The sequence below is a fragment of the Teleopsis dalmanni genome, chromosome 1 (genome assembly GCF_002237135.1).
Source record: "Teleopsis dalmanni isolate 2A chromosome 1, ASM223713v2, whole genome shotgun sequence".
Taxonomy (NCBI): Eukaryota; Metazoa; Arthropoda; class Insecta; order Diptera; family Diopsidae; genus Teleopsis; species Teleopsis dalmanni.
This window is the reverse complement of record NC_051846.1, coordinates 152,436,392-152,460,265: the sequence shown is the minus strand read 5'-3', so window position 1 is coordinate 152,460,265 and position 23,874 is coordinate 152,436,392. Positions and strand designations below refer to the sequence as shown.

The 23,874-nt window shown below is 27.6% G+C and overlaps 2 protein-coding genes across 2 annotated transcripts in view; one reads left to right on the top strand and one right to left on the bottom strand.

The window, feature by feature from the left end:
- Positions 1 to 18,705, bottom strand: part of LOC119666465 (coiled-coil domain-containing protein CG32809-like) — a 33,226-nt gene extending 14,521 nt beyond the window's left edge. The window contains exons 1-7 of the mRNA XM_038075742.1: positions 18,679 to 18,705; positions 12,725 to 12,809; positions 10,847 to 10,939; positions 10,467 to 10,581; positions 10,301 to 10,396; positions 4,497 to 4,660; positions 169 to 240 (exon numbers count right to left, since the gene is read on the bottom strand). Coding sequence (XP_037931670.1) covers positions 169 to 240; positions 4,497 to 4,660; positions 10,301 to 10,396; positions 10,467 to 10,581; positions 10,847 to 10,939; positions 12,725 to 12,809; positions 18,679 to 18,705 — 652 coding nt within the window. The remainder of the gene's footprint in view (positions 1 to 168; positions 241 to 4,496; positions 4,661 to 10,300; positions 10,397 to 10,466; positions 10,582 to 10,846; positions 10,940 to 12,724; positions 12,810 to 18,678) is intronic.
- A 3,788-nt stretch (positions 18,706 to 22,493) lies between these two features.
- Positions 22,494 to 23,286, top strand: LOC119666464. Its single transcript, XM_038075741.1, has 3 exons — positions 22,494 to 22,885; positions 22,963 to 23,110; positions 23,228 to 23,286. The coding sequence occupies exons 1-3, from the start codon at positions 22,535 to 22,537 to the stop codon at positions 23,284 to 23,286; spliced, it is 558 nt and encodes a 185-aa protein (XP_037931669.1). The 5' UTR covers positions 22,494 to 22,534.
- The last annotated feature ends 588 nt before the right edge of the window (positions 23,287 to 23,874 follow it).

Here is a 23,874-nt window from a genome sequence, read left to right as displayed (position 1 = left end):
TTGCCATAAGATTGCAATTTTTCAATATTTATATAATTAAATCTTTAACATGCGAATTATTTATTATGTATTTTGTTTTTAATAAAAATAAAATACTATCATTATTTTTATCCAATGTTAGGATAGCACATGCAACATTCAACTAATTTTGGAACTTGTGGAACTTACGACAAGCATTTCTTCCTAGTTTAGGTGCTTTTTCCCTAGTGATCGTATACAACTCATCGCCAGATCCATTTGCTATGAAATTATAAAATAAATATAATTACATGTTACCGCTCAAATAATGGGTTTTTTTATCGAGAGGAAAATACTAAATTATATTAAATAAAATTTTATATAAGAGTAGGAAATAAATATTAGTGATAAGTTAATTTCAAAAAATTTAGAAAAATAATTTTTAATAAAAATTTAATTTAATTTAATTTTGGTTTTACGGAAATATTCATTTAAGAAATAACGTATTTATTAAATATATAAAAGGTAATAAAATTTATTTTATATGTATGTATAATTAACATGTTCCTATTTAGGTCTATAGTAACTGATTATAAATTTATTATAAGGTATTAAATTTTAAGGATTAAAAATATTTAAGTTTATTAATACTAATATATAGTAAACAGAAAGTTATGCTATTATTAGAAAATACTCTACATTTGTTTGTTTTTAATAAGGAAATTGTTAACGGCCTATGCTCCGACTAGAAGAACTAGAATATATGTAATATTCAACATTTATGTAGAAAGTGGGAAGGCACTAATAAAGATAAGAAAGATATACATAACTCAAAGTGGAACAACTGGGGTAAACCTATTTCGAGAGTTACAAAAATATTAGAATAATTTTATTTGGACTTAATAAATCCATCATTTTTAAAACTATTTTTATTTTTATTATTTTTTTTTTATTTTTATTTTCTGTATTTATAATTTGGAAATTGAAAGTAACCCAACTTAATTGTAAATTAATTGTATAATTCTAATAATGATACAATATCTTTCACAGTTTATCTTTGTGTCCCTTGTACATTGGCTATAATAAATTGTTTAATCCAAAGTTGATAAGAAAGTTTTACATTAAAAATATTCATAAAGAGCCCTTCTACAAAAATATTTTCTATTTGGATTTCTTGTTAACAGTGCAGTTACCTAGCACTTTTTATTTTGAATTGTTTTTTACTTATATTCACGTTTATTCACGTTTTAGATAATGTTAATTAGTATTTTGACTTTGTTAATTTTTATATCTATATTTGAACTAATTAAGAAATAAGTATTTAAAATGTGTATTATGTAGTAAGATGATTCATTTGCAGTTTGACTTTTTTAAGACATTCATTATTTATTAATATTAATTGTCATTTAATAACTTTACTCATTCTCATTAACGAACTGCCCTTGAATACTCCTAAAATTTATGAGTGCTGAATAACTAACGCTGTATATAGCTTATAATTATATACAAACATAAAACATTCTAATATGTAATCCAATTATTAATTTTTTTATATTTTTCTCTCTTTAATTTAGTTTAATTTCAAATAAAGAAATAAAACAAAAACCCTAAACATTACTTATTATATCATTAAAGTTAAAAATTAAAGTTGTCCTCAGAACAAAGTAGAAACACAAGTTTAAAATAATATGCTTGATAACTGCACTAAAAATACGAAATAAATATGAAAAAATTCTTGTGCAATTTGTTTGTATAAACATTTTTAATGTTAAAAAGATTATGTTATCGCACTTTAGAAAATTATGTAAATATATTTTATAATTAGAATAAATATTTGAACTTAATTTTCATTCTTATTTTGAATTTGATTTTATTTTGATTAGATTTTCATTTCATATCTTTCAAGTTTAATGCTAAATTTATGCATGAAGGCAAGCAACATTTAATTTAGTTTAATTTTATAGATCTACAATTTGTAGAACACATAGTCTTTATGTATTCATGCTTAATAATTATTAATATCTTATAAACTCAAAACCATATTTTTCTATGTTCATTGCAGAATTTGTTCCAAAAATTTCTTGACCTTCACTAAACGCGGTGGTTATAATTAAAATAATTTATGTATTTATATTACAAGAATTCTTAAAAACCTATAGGAATTACTATAGTTTATGGTAGATATAAATTCATATACATTTTAAAAAATTATTTTTTGCATCAAACTATAAAAATTTCAAGTAAACAAAAATATTTATTGTTTTAATAACAGTATTTATTTTATTTAAAATAGTTATAGAGTTATTACTACACCAATGACGAGATTAGAAGAAAATCACCACTGTTTTCTTATTTTATTTTTAGTTTTAGTTATTTTGGCATTATCTGTAGCCACATCATGTGATAAATAATATGATGTAATAATATATTGAATTTTTATTCATTCTGATTCCTATTGATTTTAGCAATTGAAGGTGTATGATACTGTATACCAATGATTCCCAACCGGTGGTCTACGTGATAGGTAAAAATGTTCATTGAATCAAATTTAACAGGGTTGGATAAATAGCTTGTAGTTTATCCACTGAGACCTCATTTATTTGAAAATAAGTGCAAACTATTTTATAGTAATTCATTATATATAATTCATTATATATTATACTAAAGGTGCATAAAGCATATAAAGCATAATCTATATAACAATATTTTTTCTCCTTTAAACTTATTCCAAAACTTTTTAAACATTTTTACACCATTCCTCAAGTATACTAGAGACAGTATGTTTGCTTAAAGGTTCGAAACCATTCTATGGCTTCGAAGAAGGCAATTTCTTCTCATCTATTCGTTGAAAAGAGAAGAAACAAAAAAAGCTATTTAAGAACTATATTTCAACTAAGAGAAAATAATTTAAGAAACATTATGGAAATTCTAGCTAGGCACTCTAGGTAAAACTGTCACCTTACAAAACTGGGAACTTACTCTTACGAAACTTGTAAGAAATAGTTATGTAAGAAAAATAATAATGAGGTATCATTACATCACCAGTTGGGAATTTGTGCGGCATTGATGTCAAAAAAAAGAAGAACCTAAATGAGCATCTCACAAAGGATGAAGATATAAAACTCCATCATGTAAAATCATAGGTTTTCCAACAGTAGTACAAATCTTCCAGCATAAAAATAATAATAACATAGATTGACTAGTCAAAACTATCAAAAAAGGGTATCAGCTCAGAAATTAAATCTACATGCACGTCATGTTACCGAGTCTGGAGAATACAATCAGTATATGTCAATTCGGATATTTAATATACCGGTCCCATACATTTACGTTTTTATTTAATTTGTTCTAATTTCTATTTCTAACTTCTATTCTGAATTCTTTTAATATTAGACCTATTTAAATTGTCCAATATCTTTTATTTAACACAAATCGTATAAGCTGCGTTTTACAGAACTTTGTTACCTATAATTGCTACCATTCATTTTTATGAGGTCACATCATATTTTATTAGACTTATACCCTTAATATCTTGAACTAGATCTTGTTTTGATGATGATTTTTTGGTTCTTTAAATGTCTTACAATGCTTACTCTTTAATTATTCCCAATTATTCGATTTGATTTTTCATAGTATATTAAAATAATATGTTTTGATAATTAGTCAACTAATAAAATTAAATTCCATGAAATTTTGACCTATATTACTGGGAGGTTAGTACTTCCAGTAAGTATTATCTCTATACAATTTCTGTTGAAATGTCTCTTTAAAAAGCATTTGATGGTTACTTGAATTAATCTAAAATCTAAGCCCAAATCTAACGCACAAATTGGAATATTAGAATAAATGAATAAAAAAAAGCAAGATGGATTTTAGGTAATAGGCTATTACCTAATAATTTTTAGATAATACTGAATTTGTGTGCAAATCATATATGATGTGTAGATATATACATATATGTATATAAGTCAAAGAAATACGTAGGTGTGTCAATCATGTAATCGGAATTTATAAACTATCCGTCCTTGTGAAAGTATTCAGAAAATATAAATAATAATAATAAACCCCGAAAAATAATTGGATTAAAATTTTATAAATATTAATTATTTTACCTATTTAAAAATCTCATTTAATTTTATCGATAGTTTTAGTAATTTTCGACCATTGAATGTAATTAAAAAAATATAATGAACAATAATAATTTCGTGTGTGTGTGAAAAAGTGTTTTTAATGTTAAAAATCTTAAATGTTCAATAACTGCTAATGGTGCATATCAGATAAATATGTGCTTTGCGAATATTTTTCATAATAATTTTTTATATCAAAATATTTGGAACATATTAAATTTGATGTGAATCAACGCAAACAATTAAAATGAATTTTTTTGCAGTGTATGTGAGTTAATTTTCGTGAATGCATTTTTTAAGTGAACTTTAATTGTTTATGAAAATTGTTTCAACCAACAAAGTGCACAAAGATAAATTTAACAACAAACAATAATAATTATTGCAAACTGCATTGGTGATTATGGGTCTTACCTTGGCATTGTGTGGGTACAACCAAATAGTTTTGATCCAATGTTGGCACTGTGAGTGGTGCAATTTGGGGGTTTTGATTAACCAACGCTTTTTGCACAAGTCCAGTCAAATTAGCCAATTGACGTTCCATATGCTCTACGCGTATGCGATGAAGATCTTCGGGTCTAAATAAAAAAAAACAAAACAATACAAAACAATAATATCATTACAAATTTTCACAGAATGTTAAATTAAATTGCATTAAATAATTGCATTAAATATTTTAGTTTTTATAATTTTCCATTGTTATCTGTTCTAGCCCAGATACTCTGCAATTGCACAAATTTGGAAAACTGAAGGTTTTCTGTTTGTTCAAAAAAGCTTTGAACTACTTTTCTTGATTTTTAAGTGCATGTCTGTCAGTGTAACTGAGCCGGTGGCATAAAGTCTTTGATGAATTTAATTCACTTTTAACTAATGCGAGGCGTTCAGGTGTGAAAATTCATTGCATTTTAGACATTTAATTTTTGCTGCTTAGCTAAGAAAGTATGAAGCTGCCATTTAATAGTTAGTCTAGTTTCGGTGACAAAGAACAATGCAGTTTCACAGTTTATATATTTTTTATTGCCTATCGCTTTTCAGCTTAGTGGAATATTTATACGCGTCGGTTTTAAATGATTTTGTTGACAGGGACACTCTTCAAACCTGCCTGGTAAACCTACGACTTTCGGAATTATTACGTTTAAAAAAGTCTTTAGAATCTATACCAAATAGTTTAGATTCGACGGATAGTACAAGTGCAGCATTAAGTAATTCAACAGAAATTAAGGATAAAGAAGATTGTTCGGGACCTAAAGCAATGGCATTAGTTGGAGAAGACCGGTAATAAATCAATATATATTTTTAAAATATATAAGTTCAAAATATGTTATACAAAACACACATTTATAAATGAAACAAGTGTAATTGTTAAAAAGACTAAATTCTATAAAAATTATATATCAGTGCAAAAACTTTGGAATTCAAGAACATATCGAAAAGTGATATCATTTTAGTACTTGACATAGAAACAAAATATATTATAAAAAAATATTATATACGTGCTATAAACTAATTCAAAACATTCGAATATTTCCTAAGACCACTTATGATGATTACTTGGCAATACTCGAAAATTAACAAAATTTTTTGTTGTTGTCTTTTAATTTCTATTCGAAACCTTTTAACCAAAAAATAAAACACTCAATAGTGAAATAATTTTGAAAAATATGAGATGCTTAAGATATAATCATCATATTGAGTAAATGCTAATAGTGATATAATTATTATAATTATAATAATAATAATATAATGATAATAATATATAAAAAATATTTATTCATGATTTTAAAATTTTAATTGGATTTAAAAATTGTATAAAATGTATTCTTTGAGTTCTTATTAAGACTCTTGTAGTTGCCTTATAGATGATTCTTTATATTGTTCGAAAAACATATATTAAAACACCTGTTATGCGATTGTTCCCTCTGAGCTAGAATCGCAACTATACACTTGGGTTCGTTATTATTATAATTAGTTTATTATGTTATGATTACTACTAATGTTCATAAAAATATAAATGTATTTATGACTAAAATAGCTTTCATCCCCAATAATGGTCCTTCTCTGATAAATATACTAAGTAGTATGCAATATCTAAAGCAAGTAATGATATATTCCCTTATAGGTATCCGCTTATCTAACAGTTTAACCTGACGTAAGACCCACGTTAAGTAGAATATCACGGGCACATCAAAATTGGCACTTTCGGGAAACGCATCCGATACGTTTTTCAGTGTGCCCTGTAGTTCTATCTCTTGGACTATCTGTTAAAAATGTAAACTGATCTATACAATATTGAGCTTTTCTTTAGACTTTAGACAAAGACTTTTTGAACATCAAAGTAATTTATTTAAAAAGGAAATCTGTTAAATATCATATACCATATCATCTATGCAGAAAAATCGCTGAAAATGGTTATAAGTCGAAGAGTCAAGATTTTGTATGTAAATATACAAGTTTGGAAAAAATCAAAGCTAATGTCATTTCTTGTTTTCAAAAGAAAATTTAAGTAAAAATTTTGTTAAAAACACTGTCAATAAAATAAAAGACAGGTTAGGAATACACTGAACTTGTTGGATATTAGGTGTAATCTTATAATTATTAATACAACTACCGTAGTTGAAAATTAGTTGAAGAAATAAAAACTTTGTGAAGTGATTAAACTTGATTACTCCTGACTTTATAACACATTTAATTAAAAAAATCATGTTTACATTTTTTGATGCAATCAATGGAGGCCTTAAGGAAAGATTTTATATGCGTGCCGCTGTCTAATCAATTTATCTCAAGTTGTATAAAAATGTAGTGTTTTATTTTCATTAAAATCTTTTTTTATATACTAATGAATATTTTTAGTAAATTACATTAAAAATGCTATAAAAATGCTTTCATCTTGCAAGCTTTCAACAAAAATATAGTTAATAGTAATTAATAAAAAAATAAAAATGTAGTCATGAAATGGCTTATATAAATATATTTATTTGAAAGTTATGATATTGTTAAATATTTCACCTGATTTTATTAATATTGATAAATAACCGCATTTTTGGAAAATAACTGAAATAATTGAAATTAATACAGTCATTTTAAATTTCCGTTATGATGAAACTCAATATCAATTTGCTGGCAAGAATACATTTAAATACTTATATAAAAATTACAAGATTTAATTACAAATATTTTTTCTTTCACAATTATATAGAGGCACTTTGGCGACATATAATATAGTGAGAACGTAAGCGATATATAATAGTACGTTCCCACTGCCTTTGTTAAAGCAGTTTGTTTGATTTAGGTCGTTAGTGTGATTTGATTAATGTTACAAAGAGATTTCGTGCTTTTTAACTTAGCTAAGAGTAAATCAAGGAAAACTACGCAAAAATGTCAAATGCAAATTTGTCATAATTCAGACATGAAACAAAATATAAATAAATAAAAAACAAAATTCTTTTATAAATAAATATTATACACAAAATTTTTTCCATTTTCTGATTTACTATGATCAATTAATTAATTTCTGCTAACAATACAAAACAACTTTCTAACTTTCTAGAACTTTCTAACATATAAAAACTCTTTCACATGCATTAATTAACTTATGCCAATGGAAACGAACAAATTTTAATTTAATTAATAAAAATTTATTCAGCTGTAGGGAAATATAACTCAACACTCATTTTTAATTTCTTTTCATAGAATCCACACATCAATAAGTTAAGAAGTGTAACAATTTTTTGATACTATATATAATATATAACGTATATATTATAACATATCTTATAACACGTATATAACATATATATAATATGTTCTTGATATTTGATATTTCGCACTAATTAATATTGATATAGTCTAATCATATATGCTTTGAAAGTAATTAAGAACCAATATGGACACAATTCCACAAATTAACTTTTAAATTTTAATATTAAACAACACCTCAAAATTTTAAATTAAAAATAGGCTTACATCAAATAGATAAGTATGTAATGAATTATACTGCATTTATCATAAAATAAATTGAAGCCTTGTGAAAACTCTAATATTCGGTTTATGTGAGTCATTAAAATCCTTAAAGTTTTATATTAAAAACAATTACAAAGATTTGTCAAATTATACTATATGTTGTAGGTATAATTTTATCTAGAAGTGTACCTATTACCTTACTTTAAACTAGTACTTAAACATTTAAGGGTAGGATATCCTGATGAACACCACCCATGGAAACCCGAAAAGCCATCAAAACTGCAAACTTTATTCCAAATTAGTATAACTGCTTTGGCATTCATGTCCTTTGGGGGTTACCTGTTGTGCTTAATTGTTCAAGGCATTAAAAGCAAAGGTGAGGTACATCAAAACTAAATATGTTGGAAATAATATTTTAAAAATTTTATTCCAGGTACCACGTATTTTCATCCAGTAGCTAGTACCCAGACAACAACAGTCAATAGAGGCGTGAAACGTATAAAAATATATCGCCGTAGTCGAAGATATTTGGAAGACGATATAATACTACCAAGAATAATAAGTCTTGATACAACTTTTGATTAAAATACAATTAAGAACAACGAATATTCTAAGAACTATTCAAACAAAAAAAAATATGTTTAAGAATACTTTATAAGTGGTTACAAAGAGAATAGAGCTTAATTTATTACATAAAAAATTAATTTATTAAAATGTTTTAAAGAAATTTTGAAAGCTGATAGTTTTAATTGGTTTTTTTTTCTCCAAACGTAGAACGAAATTGTACGTGTTCTTTCAAACTTTTTTATATATAATGCACACTATAAGATACATTTCTAAATGCTTAAATAAAGTATAGAACTCATACAGTTGGTATCATATCATACAGTAGGTATGTATTATTAATAAAATTCAGAAAGTTGAAAATAGAACTGAAGTGAAACGTATATCACCATTTTATAATAGGGACTTAAATTTTAAAAAATCTCAGACAAATACAGGATATTTCTGCAAAAAACATGTTTGACTTTGTTAAATGTACAAAAAGGTTAGCAATTCTTTGGTCTTTATATTACCACACATTAAGTGGTTTTCTATTGCAATAAGCTTAGGTTAGCTTCATAGCAATATTATTATCAGATTGTATCATGGCCATATTTTGTCATGGATATGAAACGAGATACTTGGTGTATATATTCATGACACATAAATCGTTTCTTTAATCGCATGGAATGCAATGCTGCATTTTATATAAGTATAAAACCTGATAAGTGGTACTTCTAAAGAAATATATGAAATCATAGCATAGTTAAGAACGTAGAAGACTTTAATTCATCATTTCTTTACTTTTTTGGAGTACGCCTCACTTAAGGTTTTAAAAAATTACTGTACTCAACCTTCTCTATAAAAATAATACAAGAGCGTTCGGTGAAAGTAAAGAAGTCAGTCTCGTATTATCGTATTATCTAATGGCTCACTTTTTTTACTTTTACAATTATAAGTGACAAAATTATCTTTTCCTGGTCTGTTTTTTCGGTTTTGCAACCTCTGGGAACAACTAAGAGACACCCATATGGGTATTAACAATACCAAAATTCAATTTGAATTCCACATTTACTGAAGATGACTATCGAAGATAGTCAAAATATCGGAAAAATTTTTTAATAAAATATAACTTGGTATTAAATATAAATAATATATATATTAGAATATATTATTATATATCTTAATCATAGCGACGTTTTAAAGAAACACTACTTTAGATAATCATTAAGCATGTAAAAACACTTATAGATAGTCATACCTATATCTATAAACTACATAACAGCTAAATTTCCATTACACTCTGAAGTAATATTCCATAAAAATAAGGAGCAAGCAAAGACTTTAGATAGCCATTGATTTTATGAAAATATAAGAAAATCTTATGCTTCGGTTTGAGTTAAGAGTGGTGATAATGAAGTTAATATTCCTTATTGAAAACACTTATTATCCTTATTGAAATTTGATAGTCCCACATGCTTAATTTATATACATAAAAAGTAATTTGTATCAATTTCATTTGTTTATTACTAAACGTTTAATAAGGATTATCTATCTATAATCTATAGACTATAATACTATAATCTTTATTCTTCAAATTTTTAAAACCTATACATAAAGTTTATTTTCTCTTCTAATTTTTAACTGATGCTAAGGAACAATTATTTTTACATTAATATTTATATAATATGAAAATGTTGTAAAATATTTATTACCTTGTTGGATCATACATTTGACTTGTTCTTGGCATACGGCTCGGTCCGACTTTCATACCATAAAGTGCATATTGATCCTCAGCTATGCCAACATCACTAGGATAATAAAATAAAAATAAAACATTTAATAACATATTAATAAAAAAACAGCTGACATTAAACAAACCTTTGCTCTTCATCTATAATGGGTGCAACAACAGAAGCTCTAGTGCCATATTGACTATAATAAGGTTCCTCATAATTACCACGTGAACTTCGTTCTGGAGAACTTGAGTATCCATCTACAAATTGTTATACATATTATAATGTTATATTGCTATTTATTATTTATTAACATAAATATGGTATAATAAATATTTATTTACACTCATACTAATTTTTAAGCAATTTTGTAACTAAAAAACTTTCTACTGTCATATAAAATTGATTACATTGGAACAAATGGAACTCATTCATACATATAAGGCAGTTATTTTGTTGCTTTTATATAGAATTTTATAAAGTATGTTTTAATACAATATAAAGTGCAAGTACAATAACAAGTACCTGGGATACTGTATAATTGATCCGGGGGATAAGGAAATAAGGGCTCCATGCTACCCCTTGAGCTATGTGATCTTAAGGGTTTTACTGGCGCTCCTTACGTATTAACGTAGCATTGAAAATTACACACATTTCATATTTTTACATTGTTACATGGTACGTATTTAAAAACAATATATTAAACAAAATATTAAATACTTCTTAGGTACATAATATATTAAAATTTAATGATTTTAAGCTAATACCTCAACATTTTGTAACTGAATATATTTCATAGTTTATTTGATCTTTTATTGATTATTAAAAATAAATTCATTTTTTAGGAGCTCTCAAGGAACGAATGGCATTGGCTCTATTTAGTTACTGTCTTTAGTGTTTCTATTATTTGTGTTGTTTTATTATTTTTGCGAATGGTAGAACTTTAACGGTAGTTTCGAGCGGAAGTTGTTTGTCATAAAGAATTGACTTCGGAATTTAGACCCGACCACTCGTTTGCTTTTGCTGTATAGAAACTACTACAGTTGCAAGTGATAAACTAAAACTTCGCTCATAAAGTATATATGGGAAGTGGGTATTCTCAAATTGCCTTAGGATTTAAAAACATTTTTACAATAATATGGGTGAATATTAAGGACATCAAGTAATCGCGTGTTTCATATTAGCTATCAAATGCCGACACAATATTCCTCTCACAAACAATATTCCTTTTATTGTGGATCCTCCAAAAAGAAAGCCCCTAAAGTGTTAAGGCGGCGCCGTGTATGTGCCTGACAGAAGCAAAGCAGGTGGGAGACATTTTCATCGTCCTCACCGTGAAAGGGCGATTTAGTCTCCTAACATGGTAACCTAGAAAACAATAACCTGTAAACCTACTGTAAAACTAATATTTATATGAGGCATCTCTATGAGAGAGTTTGATTTTCTTCTATTGGTGTGTAGTCAAGTTGCATACAGATGCCATAGCTTGATACTAAACGCATCAGGAAAACAGACAATGAAAAATTTAAATCTGAATTTATCTTAACTCAGTTTAATTATTCGTTTTTTAACATAACGTATTTCAAATTCCCATATTTAAAATTTGGGATGTTCTGTTAAAGTTATTACTCTGCTCGTGAACTCATATATCATGTATATTTATATAACTCATATATCAATTTCTATCAATTAGTACCTCCGACCTAACAGAACTCTCATTCTTTAAAATTTGTGACATCATCAAGTTCATAGATTTTTCAAGCTGGTTTACTTGAATAAAAAAATAGCACTTTCTCAAAGAAATCGTGAACTTGATACTTCGAGTTCTGTCTTTAGGGTGGTCCTTTGCGTCTAGCGTATGAATTGTTTCATCCATAGTATGAAACGAGCCGTTATTTGTGCTTAAGTGGGCTTTGGTATAATAAATTTGCCACTTCAACCTAACCTAACCTAAGAAGACTGTAATCACATTTTTAAAGACTTAAAATTATTTTATATCATCTGCGTTTTTAAGGTCAGAGACATATTGCGGTATATGTCTGAATTGATTGCTAAGATCACTATACTATAATAATCTAAGTCAATTCTTTCATTTAAATTATAAAAAAGTATCTAACGATACAATAACAGGTTATGTTAATATTTTTCTTTATTTTAGAACATAATATGCTTTAATAGCATATTAATTTATCTATATAATCTATATAAATTAAATAGTAATATATCAGTTCAAAGAGCAAATACATAAATTAGTTCTTGTAAGTTGAGGTATTAAACTTAAACATTATTGTCGCCACATTAACATTAAATTAACAACTTTATAAAACATTATAAAAGAATGACATGCAGAACATAACTAAAGGAACTTTAAATTCAAAGCATTTAATTTTTTTTTTTAATTACCTATGGTCACTTTATTACGATCCGAGTATATGCCTCTGGGTAATGTCTGCGATGCACCGACATAATAAGGTGCCTGCTTGCCAATCTGAAATAAGAGTTACACATTGTTATAAAAGTGACTTAGTACAGCAATAAATAATATATGTAAAATTGTGCTTATCGCTCATTAAAATAAAATATTCATAAAATGCATGTACTATGGTTTCATGGCATCTTAAACTAAAAAGGCAAAAAAAATTGCAATATTTTATTTTTGCACATTTTATTTTTGCACTTTTTATTTTTTAAACAATTCAAGCCATTTGCGGTTCATAGCCAGAAGCCATAATTGACCATAAATCAATGCATATTAATTTAATTGCTACGTGATAATTACAAATAATATTTTTTCTTACTACCAGAAAAGTAAATACAACTTCGCTTACGATTTTTACATAGCCGTACATATATTTTTAATTACTTTGTATTACACATTTCAGTGCATAAATTATTATTGTTTCGCGAAACACTTATTTGCATGTATCTTTTTATTTAATCAAAATTACCATTGATTATTTATGAGCTTCACACTCGCACATCTTGGGACGGTCAGTTCCGTTAAGTACTTTGTAATGTTGGCAACAAGTAGACGAGATTACCGTCCATCAATCACTGCCAAATGAACTTGGCAATCGAAGCCTGTAATAACTATAGGATTTCACTTTTTAACTTAAATATCTTATGGTTTTTTCATCGCTGAAATAACGCATTTTATGGCGTTTCAAGTACGCGCCTATTAAATTTATACAAATTATATAAGTTCTACAAATTTTGTTGTTGTTCCACAAGCCCCCCGTCAAGTGCTACGTGTGCGAGTTCAACGTGTTGCCATATTTCTCAATTGATTTGATTTGGTCAAAAATAATTTTTTTATGGATATTGCTAAATTTAGCAAAACATATCTTATTTCTGTGAGAAAATAGTTTTTTTGGATTTTGCTATATTAACCTTGAACATGGCACAAGTTTATTCCAAAAGTCAATGATGTGTCATATGATGTTTCTTCACAAAAAAAAAATATTATAAATCTTTGATATATTTAAAGCACATATCGACATTCTAAAACTTGATACTAATGTCTTTAGGACACTAATTACTAATTTATTGGATCATTAATCAATTAATCACTTTTTGAACTTTAGTTCAAAATTATATCATACAATGTTAACGTTATCATATAAACCTATTTAAGGATCACAGATTTCAATTCAAGTTTTATTTTCATAGGCTTACGCAACTTTGCGATGGTCAAATATGGTATAATTCGTTCCATATATGACCATAAACTTAAACTCATAATCCAAAGAAACTACAGTTTTGTTATTTATCATTTGTTTAACATTTCCCAAATAAAAACTAAAATGAAACGCCAAACTCTTTAATAATATTGTTATGTACTAAAAATCAATTTTGAAAAAAAACTCTTCAAGTTATGGAATTAAAATTATTTATATTAACTTAATAAAAAATATTAATGTAACAAATGTTATGTTCAGGTTGGTAACAATGGTCATAATCAAATTCCTAATGCTTCAAAAGTTCTATTGTTGCCCTAAGATACTGCACTTTCAAATGAGATCAGCATTTTTTTTGACAATTTTTTTTTAGGCTCCTACATATTTTTTTAAAAAAATAAGTAATAATCAAATAACGTTATTAAAGAATTTTCATCAGTGGATAGGGAACAACTTATTAATAAGAGAAAATTCTTCCACAAAATGCAAAATCGAGTTGGCTCTGGTAGCCGAACAACGATCTTAAGTATGGATTATAAAACGAAACTACAGTCATGACACCTGTGCAACTATTGGTGGAACAGAGATAAATCTGTGTGAAACAAAAAGTTTTTAGTACTATTTTTAGTACTTACTATTTTATACTATTTAGTACTATTCCACTAGACTATTAAGATATTTAAAAAAAAAATAGTTCTTAAATTTTGAAAATATCTAAAAGCAATATATTTTAAGGCATCTATTGAATTGGTCTATAACCCAAGTAAATAAAAGGAATACGTAATACTTTCATCACCACCAAGAAGACTTTCTTTCGACTTTCTAGTCAGAGTTGTTGCTTCAATAACGTTCGGCATTAGTCATTTGACAGTTAACTTGACTTTATGCCACATTTTAGAATTTTGTCAGTATTTAGAAAATTCTAATTTGATTTGTAATTAATATATTTGTCTCCAAATTGAGAGACATTTGCAAAGATATATTTTATCAAGTAATTCTTAAAATAAGTATTTTAACAATATATCATCCGAAGCATCGTTTAGAGTCTATTGGAGTCTATTATCAACTTTTAAAAAATTCTAATTAAAATTTTTTGGATTGTATCAGCCCTAAATAAGATTAACTAGGATTAACTACACAAAAATAGCAAAAGAATAATATTGACATTTTTATAGGATGCATTTTATTGTAGACTAGATTCGAACCCTTTTTAAAGATTACGTTGTACTAATATTATGCAGGTCAATTCGGCAGAGTAGTAGGAAATTGAATATTAAAAATTTAATATATATATACAGATTGTATAATATAATAAGCAAATTCAGTACTTCAAGAGAAAATTGGATTTCAATGTTTTTTTTTTTTTGAACAGTGACTTCCTTTAATGTTGATATTACTTTATTACATAGCTGGCAATAGCATGACCATAATTTGGTCGTTAATATGGAGCATCTATATTATTAAATACTATATGATGAAAGATTATGTGAACTCTAACAAGACTTTAATTTTTTTTATTAATATTGTTTGTATATATTTGTCGAAGTGGAAAAATGTTCTTTTCCATATTTAGTAATGTGAGTTTTTGCACTAAAGTCATATGATTATATATAAATTGAGTAATAAATACTATCTGTGGACAGATTAAATTCTAATACTTTAACCAAACAAAGACTCAATAAGTTTATAAAATATTTAATTTGTCATCAGACTATTAAGAAAGTTTAACAAATCAATAATGGATAAAATTTATTGGATTTTATAAATCTATGAAGCTCCATAAGTACAGTCAAGAAGCAAATTTATAATGCAGTAACTATAAGAAGTAAGAAGTATTAAAAGATATTTAATAAAGGCATTCCTTAGAATATTGCGGAATTACTTTAATGAATAGGGATTAACTGCAAAAGAAAAGTATTATTTTTTTATAAGCTTTCTACGTCTATTAAATGCATAAGTTATTAAAGTTAAGTAATTTCTTATGATCATTTCTGAATCATGTGAAGTTATTTCTGAGATCTTGTGAATTATTATAAATACTTGACATATAATGTTTAATAATATTAGTTAGAATAGTAATCATTTTATTTGTTTTAAATAATATTTTAAGATCAATAATAGTTTTATAGGAGTTCAATATAAAGTTTGGAGTTCAGTAGTCAATAAACAAAAAAAAATTAGAGAAAGAAATTTGGCACGATCCAAGATTATCAACATGAATAGTAGAAAAAAAAATGCTTAAAGACACTGCAGGTATAATAAAAGAATAAAATGGAAGAATAGCAATAGCATAGATATAGTCTACATTTTATTAAAAATGTCACTAAGTAGCAATGGATTATATACCTAAAAAAATAACTAAAATCGCTTCTTCACTGAAAGCCCGAAACGTCACTGAACAATTACAGATTATATACAGATTATATTATACAGATCATATTATATTATATTAAATATTTTTTTTTGCTTTACTAAAATTCTTTATAAGTCTTAAATATTTGGAGAAGAACAAAAATTTAGGGGGCCTCTTTCCTGTCCGTTCTGACTGAGCTGTCGTCATGCACTATTAGGGACTTAGGGAGATTCACAGAACTGTCAGATTGGTTTACCTTCACCTAATGGGGGAATCGTTGCCTTTTTTTGCGTTGGTCGTATACTGAGCACCTTGTCTATGTACGAATCAACGCTATTCCTGTGGTACCACAATGGGCCATTATTTAAACAAAACCAGGCTTTCTTGGTACACAAAGCCGCCAATCCAATCTAACCTAACCTTAAGTATTTATGGAAAATCTTTTAAGGTTTCATTTCTTTCTTTTGATTATTTTAAAATTGACTTTATCCTAAAAACTTATTGTCTCTCTGTATTGAAATTCACTATAAGTCTCTAGTATTCAATCAAATCTTTTAATCATTGATTTTTTTTATGTAAATTATTTATTATTTTAAAGTTGCTGACTTACTTTCGAAACTAAAAATATTTATTAAAAAATAAATTTATTCCTTTACTTGTAAAATTGGATATTACTCTAATGTGTAAATTTGTAACAAATTTCAGTTAAAAAATAAATCAGTCTTAATAACATAAAAAGGTATTAAAAAGATATAACTCTACAAAAACCATTTTTATTTACTATTTAAATTGTCTGGAATAATTTTCAATTTACATTCAAATTCTAATTATTCCTACTACCTCGCTAATCCTTCCTAATTCATTTAACACGACGTTTTACTGTATTGTATACTGCATAAAAAAATTACTTTAAAGTATATTTACAAATTATACGAATCACCGATTTACATCAAAAATAAAAAATTATTATTAAGGACTTAACTAATCTTAATTGAATTTTGTTTGGTTGCAGTTGAAATGTACAATCGTAATTATTAGATTTTATATTTGAGCATTGATCCATAAAATCAATGCATTTTAACACAACAGTTCATCTCTTCCAACACAAAAGATTAAAAATTTCAGAAAAGGACTTCGCTTGAGTAACCATGTCAGGATATTCCATTGTTGTCGCAAATGCAAGCAATCGATTTAGGGTTGAAAATGTTATTAATTTTAAAATGCAACTTTTAATCGAATTCAATTTGTAAATCGTTTACTGTAATTTTATATTTTAGAAAATCCTCTAAACTTAATACTGTGAAATAATCTATTGTCTGTGGTTCAATAAAGACGGATTACATTTAATATTTTAGAATGAAAATAATTTTTGTAAACACAAATAAAATCCAATCAATTTAAAGTAAAGAAAATCTTCCACTGCTCCCTTATTCCTTTCATTTATCATTGAACGTTTGTTACATTTAGTTTTTATTTTTGTAAAAAGGAAATAGTTGAAGATATTAAAACTTAAATTTTAGTTGAGATAAATAAATATTTTTTAGATGAAGTCATTAGAAGATTTCTTGCTTTCTGAAGAAACTACTTGAATATAATTTAATTCACAAGTATATTTAGAGTATCACTGTTTTGCTACTAGACTTCTTAGATTTAAAAAAAATTTTATTATAATAAATTATAATATTTTTATAAAAAATAGTTTTTAGCAATATAAAAGACACTTTTCAGCCAGTTTGGTTACAGCAACCAATTTTATTACTTCATACCAAGTTCCAAAAAAATTGGGTTGGTCTAAATTGAATTAAGTTTACGAAAGCAGACATACTTGTAAAAATAAATTAATTTAATACTCGTAATGTAAGAAGTGAATTTTATTAAAAACACTTATAAAGTGGTTTTCTTTTGAAAAATTATTAAGTTCCAAACCTGATACCTTGTTTAAAGAAATTTCTAAATTATAAATTATAGTTAACTCTATACTAACAAGTTTTCCATATGAAAATCTGAATATCTTTCAATTAGTACAATTTCAATACAACTTTCATGCAAGTCTTACTATAAAAAACAAAATAATACATTATTTTTCAACTCTAATTAAAATTAATGTAATTCTATAACAATTCTATAACTTTTTGTCAAGCGCCCAAGTTAACGTTAAATAACTTATAGTCATTATAAAATACCATTCTTAAGCGGATTTTCAATACCCCTTAGTACGTAATGCTCCTCGGGGACTGCCACCTTGATGTGGTGAGGAGGTCCAGCAAATACGTAGAAACCAGGTTATTAATATTTAAAAGTGACCTGTCAGTGTGTACAAAGCTTACTTGACTGAGATTGGGCTTGTAACCCATCTTCAGGGCTTTGCATTCTTCTTTAACTATTTTCTGGAAATAAAACATAACTCTAAACCCAATGGAATTACTGTCTCCAAGTGGTATCCGTACATATACGGTAAATCTACCTGCTTTGGCAGCACGCACAACGGATTTGGAGATGCGAAACTCAAGTTAAAACAGAATCTCTTCATTAGGTACAATTGTAATGGCCTAATGTTCCCCTAGGAACATAATGGAATGAAGAAGAAAAAGAAGAAGAAAAAGAAAAAAATGGTGGTACAAGCCAAAGGTATTGAGAAAGATGTTCGCCTAGCCCCGATAAAATTTTACATAAAGAAGATCACTAAATTATAAAACAAAACTACCTCTACCCTGCGTGTGTTGCTACGTCTCACAGAAACCAAATGATTTCATTTAAAAATTTATAAAGTGAGAACATGTTCCACTGTACCGTCAAATACTTATGTTAATGAAATTAAAATTCGTTCGTTTCCATAGGCATAAGCTGATTTATGTATTTATTTCACATGCTCGTTTATTTACATTTTACATATAAAACATATGAAAAATAATTCAAATTTTAATAATTTCCCTTGCGAAAAATAATTTTATAAGAGTTGTATTCGACATTTTTAGCCTTAACTCAGTTGATTTATTTATAATGAGTTTAATTATGTGAAAGCTCTTTGTATCGTAAATTAACCTGTTTAGCGATCTTAATGAACTACATTGTGACCGAAAGGTTTTCGGAGGTTCTCATTTAAAATTCGCGCGCTGTATATTTTTCGATATTTTAAGTTTATGTAGTTTGGCAGCACTGTCCCTTAATTATATTGCCAAAAATGAGCGCGATCTGTCAGGACAGTTCGTTTACGGCAGCTGTTGAAACCAGTTCACCTCAGTAGTGCGTTGCGAAAAAAACAATGGAAAAAAATATTGAACAAAGAGTTTGCATCAAATTTTGTTTTTCGAACGAAATTTCGTGTGCAGAATCGTTGCGAATGCTACAAAAGGCTTATGGGGAATCAGTTTTATCGAAAACTCAAGTTTATGAGTGGTACAAAGCCTTTCAGGACTGTCGTACGACCGTCGAAGACATGCCGCGTTCTGGACGACCTTCGACCTCTACCACCGACGAAAACATTGAAAAGGCAAAGGAAATCGTGTTCAAAAATCCTCATGTGAGTGTTAGAGAGATAGCACGAGAGCTAGGCATCGGTCGTGAGATGGCTCGTTTGATTTTGGTGGACAATTTGTGTATGCGACGTGTCAACGCCCGGCTTGTTCCGATTCACCTCAATTTGTTCAACATTATCAACGATTTTAAGGCCAAACATTCAATAAATACCATCGAACAGCCACCGTATTCACCTGATCTTGCACCGTGTGACTTTTTCCTGTTTCCCAACCTCAAATTACCACTCAGAGGAACGCGTTTTGAATCCATAGAAGACGTAAAACAGAATTCGCAGAGGGAACTCAAAGCCATACCGGAAAGCGCCTATAAAAAATGTTTTTATGATTGGAAGAAACGTTGGCATTTGTGTATCGCTTCTAATGGAGCATATTTTGAAGGAGATAAAATAAATATTGATGAAGATTAAGAATTTTGCGTTTTATTTATTTATGACCGGAAACTTTTCGGTCACAATGTATAATGCATAAATGTGACAAGTGGAAACATGATATTTGTGACCACAGATATGTAATTTTCAAAAAAATGGATAAAAATTTATTTGGTGTGTTCATAAAACATTGCTTTTTTAAGTAAAAAAATACTGTTGATAAGAGTTATAAAGATGTTACAGGAAAATCAACTATTATTGCCTGATATACTAAGTTTTAACGTTATCATATAAACACCGACAATACTAAACGCTCTGGTCGCCCAAAATCGTTTTATGCCGTGAAATATAAAAAGCCCATAAAATAATTAACAAAACACTTAAGTTATGTACAAAAAACTCACATCTCAGAAATAATAGGAAAAGGTTGAATAAAAAGGTTGATTTAATTAAACAAATTACTCTTTGAATTGCTTCCCCGACCAGTGTATATTCCAGATGTGGTGCCACTAACTACTGGCTTTTCTTAGATATAAAGAAATTTAGCTCAAACGCAAAGACGTTGTATTAAAATGTTAAAGCTTTTACTTGATGTAAATACTTTACTCTTGAAGGAGAGCATTTTGACAAATAAAATTCTATTTCTTATTTATATGTTATATAAACTTATGGAGTGATGACTCATAGTATATATACATAATTGTACATTTCTAATGTAACGTAATTATAATCTCAATTCGAATCAACGCTTCTATTTTAATAAAAACATAATCTCAATTGAAAGCAACGCTTCTATTTTATTGTAAACATAAGTCCAAAGCAAAGCTGGAAGTGATGCTTAGATCTTAAGGTTTAGACATAAGTTATTATTCTCATCCTATTAATTCAATAAAGACCTTAATTCAACAAAGATCTTAAGGTTTAGATATAAGTTATTATACTCATCCTATCAATTCAATAGAGACGAATCAAATGAATCGGTTGTGTTTTATTTTTTATTAAAAAGAAAATATAATTTGTAACTCGTATACATATATACATATTATTATAGATAACATACTTTTACACAAAGTTTTTTATTTAATTCAAAATTTATACATATAATCAAAACCTTAAATTAAGCCAATATTGATTTGATATGGTGTTTACACGCTGTAATTAAAATTTGAATATTAGCTTGTAAGAAATCGTACTGTTTAGTTCAATGATTTTATAATTCATTGCTGGTTTTGCATTCTACTAATAAAGAAACTTCTTGAATGCCTCATATCAGCAACTAGTTATTGACCATGATTGCAATTAAAATATATAGAAAATGTAATTTCTCTTACTTATTAATAATTAATATGTAAGGTACTAGTGCGATTTATTCTCTCTAGTGCGATTTATTTGTTATGATGAGCCGGTTTAAGAAACACTCCTCATATTATTTTGTACTAGTCTAATAAAATAAATCTTGAAATGGTGTAAAGTGTGTTAATTGTGTAAACTTTGAATACTAATAAGACAATCTAATTACGAATCAGTGAACTGTGACATTGTAACTTTGATATCAGCTGGCAATTACTGCGAATTAGCAAAAAAAAAATAGAAAATCATAACAGCGAATAAAAAATTTTAATCCATAATTGACATGCATTTGTATGGGGCTTTGCAATGCTAAACGATTTGTTACATGTGCTATTATGTATTTATAATAATTTTACAAAGAATCTTTAAATAGAAATTTGAAAGTGAATGTATCGGCTTCACGCCTTAACAGTTTTGCATATCACCCAATTAACCGCTGCGTGCTCAATGACCAAATGTTACAAAACCCCAACAATGGGCCAAGTCGCTGCTTTGGATTTATTGATTGTAACAATAACCGTAAAAAAGTTGAACCAGAAAAAATATTAATAAATTATTAAACAAAAAATTAAAAAACCTTATTAACATAAAAATCAAAATGCGATATATTTTTCGTAAATATACAATATTTTATTTATTTATTTACGAGTTTGCATTACGACTGGGTTATGGGCGTTGAATGGCGGGAAAAGCTGAACACTTCAAATCAAAAGTTTCGTTTGAATTACTTTGAGTCAAAGTTGCGCATGCGCAAATGCCACAAACTTCAACTCGAAGAAGCGAACAGTTAACTATGAGACGCCGCGACGTGCAGACGTACAAGTGCTAGCAAAATATATGAATAAATTAACTATTAAAATAAATAAATAAATAATTGTGCAATTGAACTTATAGAAAGAAAAAAAAATAAAAAATTAAAATTAAACGTTATGTTGCGACGTACGAAAATGAGTTTTTTAACGGTAGCTTCGATTTGTTGGATAAGCGTAAATATTTTGTCATCCTTGAATTTATGCTACGCCTGGAAACCAATAGTGGGTGCAGCCTATGCAACATCATTTGCTCTGCAGCAATCGCATCCTGAAGGCGAAAGCAAGATATTCTCCTCGAACTCACATGAGAGTAAAGAACTGTCCGCAACATCGGATATAGGTTTTACATTGGGCAACAGTCATGCCGGAAGTAGTGTGGGCGGCGCTGTACCATTCAGTTTCCATGATGAACATTTTGGTTATGATGATAGTTTTGACGCTGCTGCAGGTGGCAGCTCTTTTGGCAAGGTATGCCATACTTAATTATTGATATGATATGTTAGGTAAAAGTTTTGTGGTAAAATTTCTTTTGTTTTATGATTAAGGAGCAATGTTCGGTCAAAAAATATGCCTTCAACTATGATGGCACCGTCAGATATAATAATGAAGTACCAGAATTAAATCAGTTCACAATTTGCTATTGGACACGTTTCACTAATCACAGTGGTGATCACGTCATATTGACTTATTCCGGTAAGTATAAGAAAATAAAAATAAAATTAAATAAAAAAAATAATATTTATACAAACGCCTTTACGATGATTTCAATGAAAATTTGCATATTTAAGAGTTTTTGCATATTAACATCAGCATTTGAAATCGGAATCGAAATCGAAATCGAGATGGAAATGAAAATGAAAATGGTTTAATGGTTTAATGTCTTGATGGCAAATCCATAAAAACCGAATATAAATATTATGCTATTATGCAAAGCGTTACATGATAGGCAAGTAAAAGTGAAAGGAAGTGTGCTTCCTGCTGACTTACCGTTTAAGTGTTAACTTGTCTAACGCCAAGTAAACGGTAGAGCATAAGTGATGCTTTCGCCGAAGTGGCGCACTGGTGCGTATTACCAACTTTTTACATAAGACTTACATTACCAGTTTCGCTATTTGACATATTTTCTCAAGAAATGCAGACACACCACATACATATAGACACATGTTAACATCAAAATCTGCCTATATGTGCTAATGGCCGTATGCCATCTAAATGTAATTGTTGTTTGCAAAACAACTGCAGTTACCAACGCCGCTGTTGGCTATGAAAATAAAAGTACGCGTGCCAAAAATTTGTTTTGATTTTGACCTAATTATGTTTAAAGCTTCAAGCTAACAACCTGCGCTACTACATGAAACCATAGACAGACAAGTGAAGGTAAAAATAGATACATTAGGGAATACATTTACCAAAAAAAACAAAAAATTATGAAAATAAAATTTCCTTTCGGGCAATTA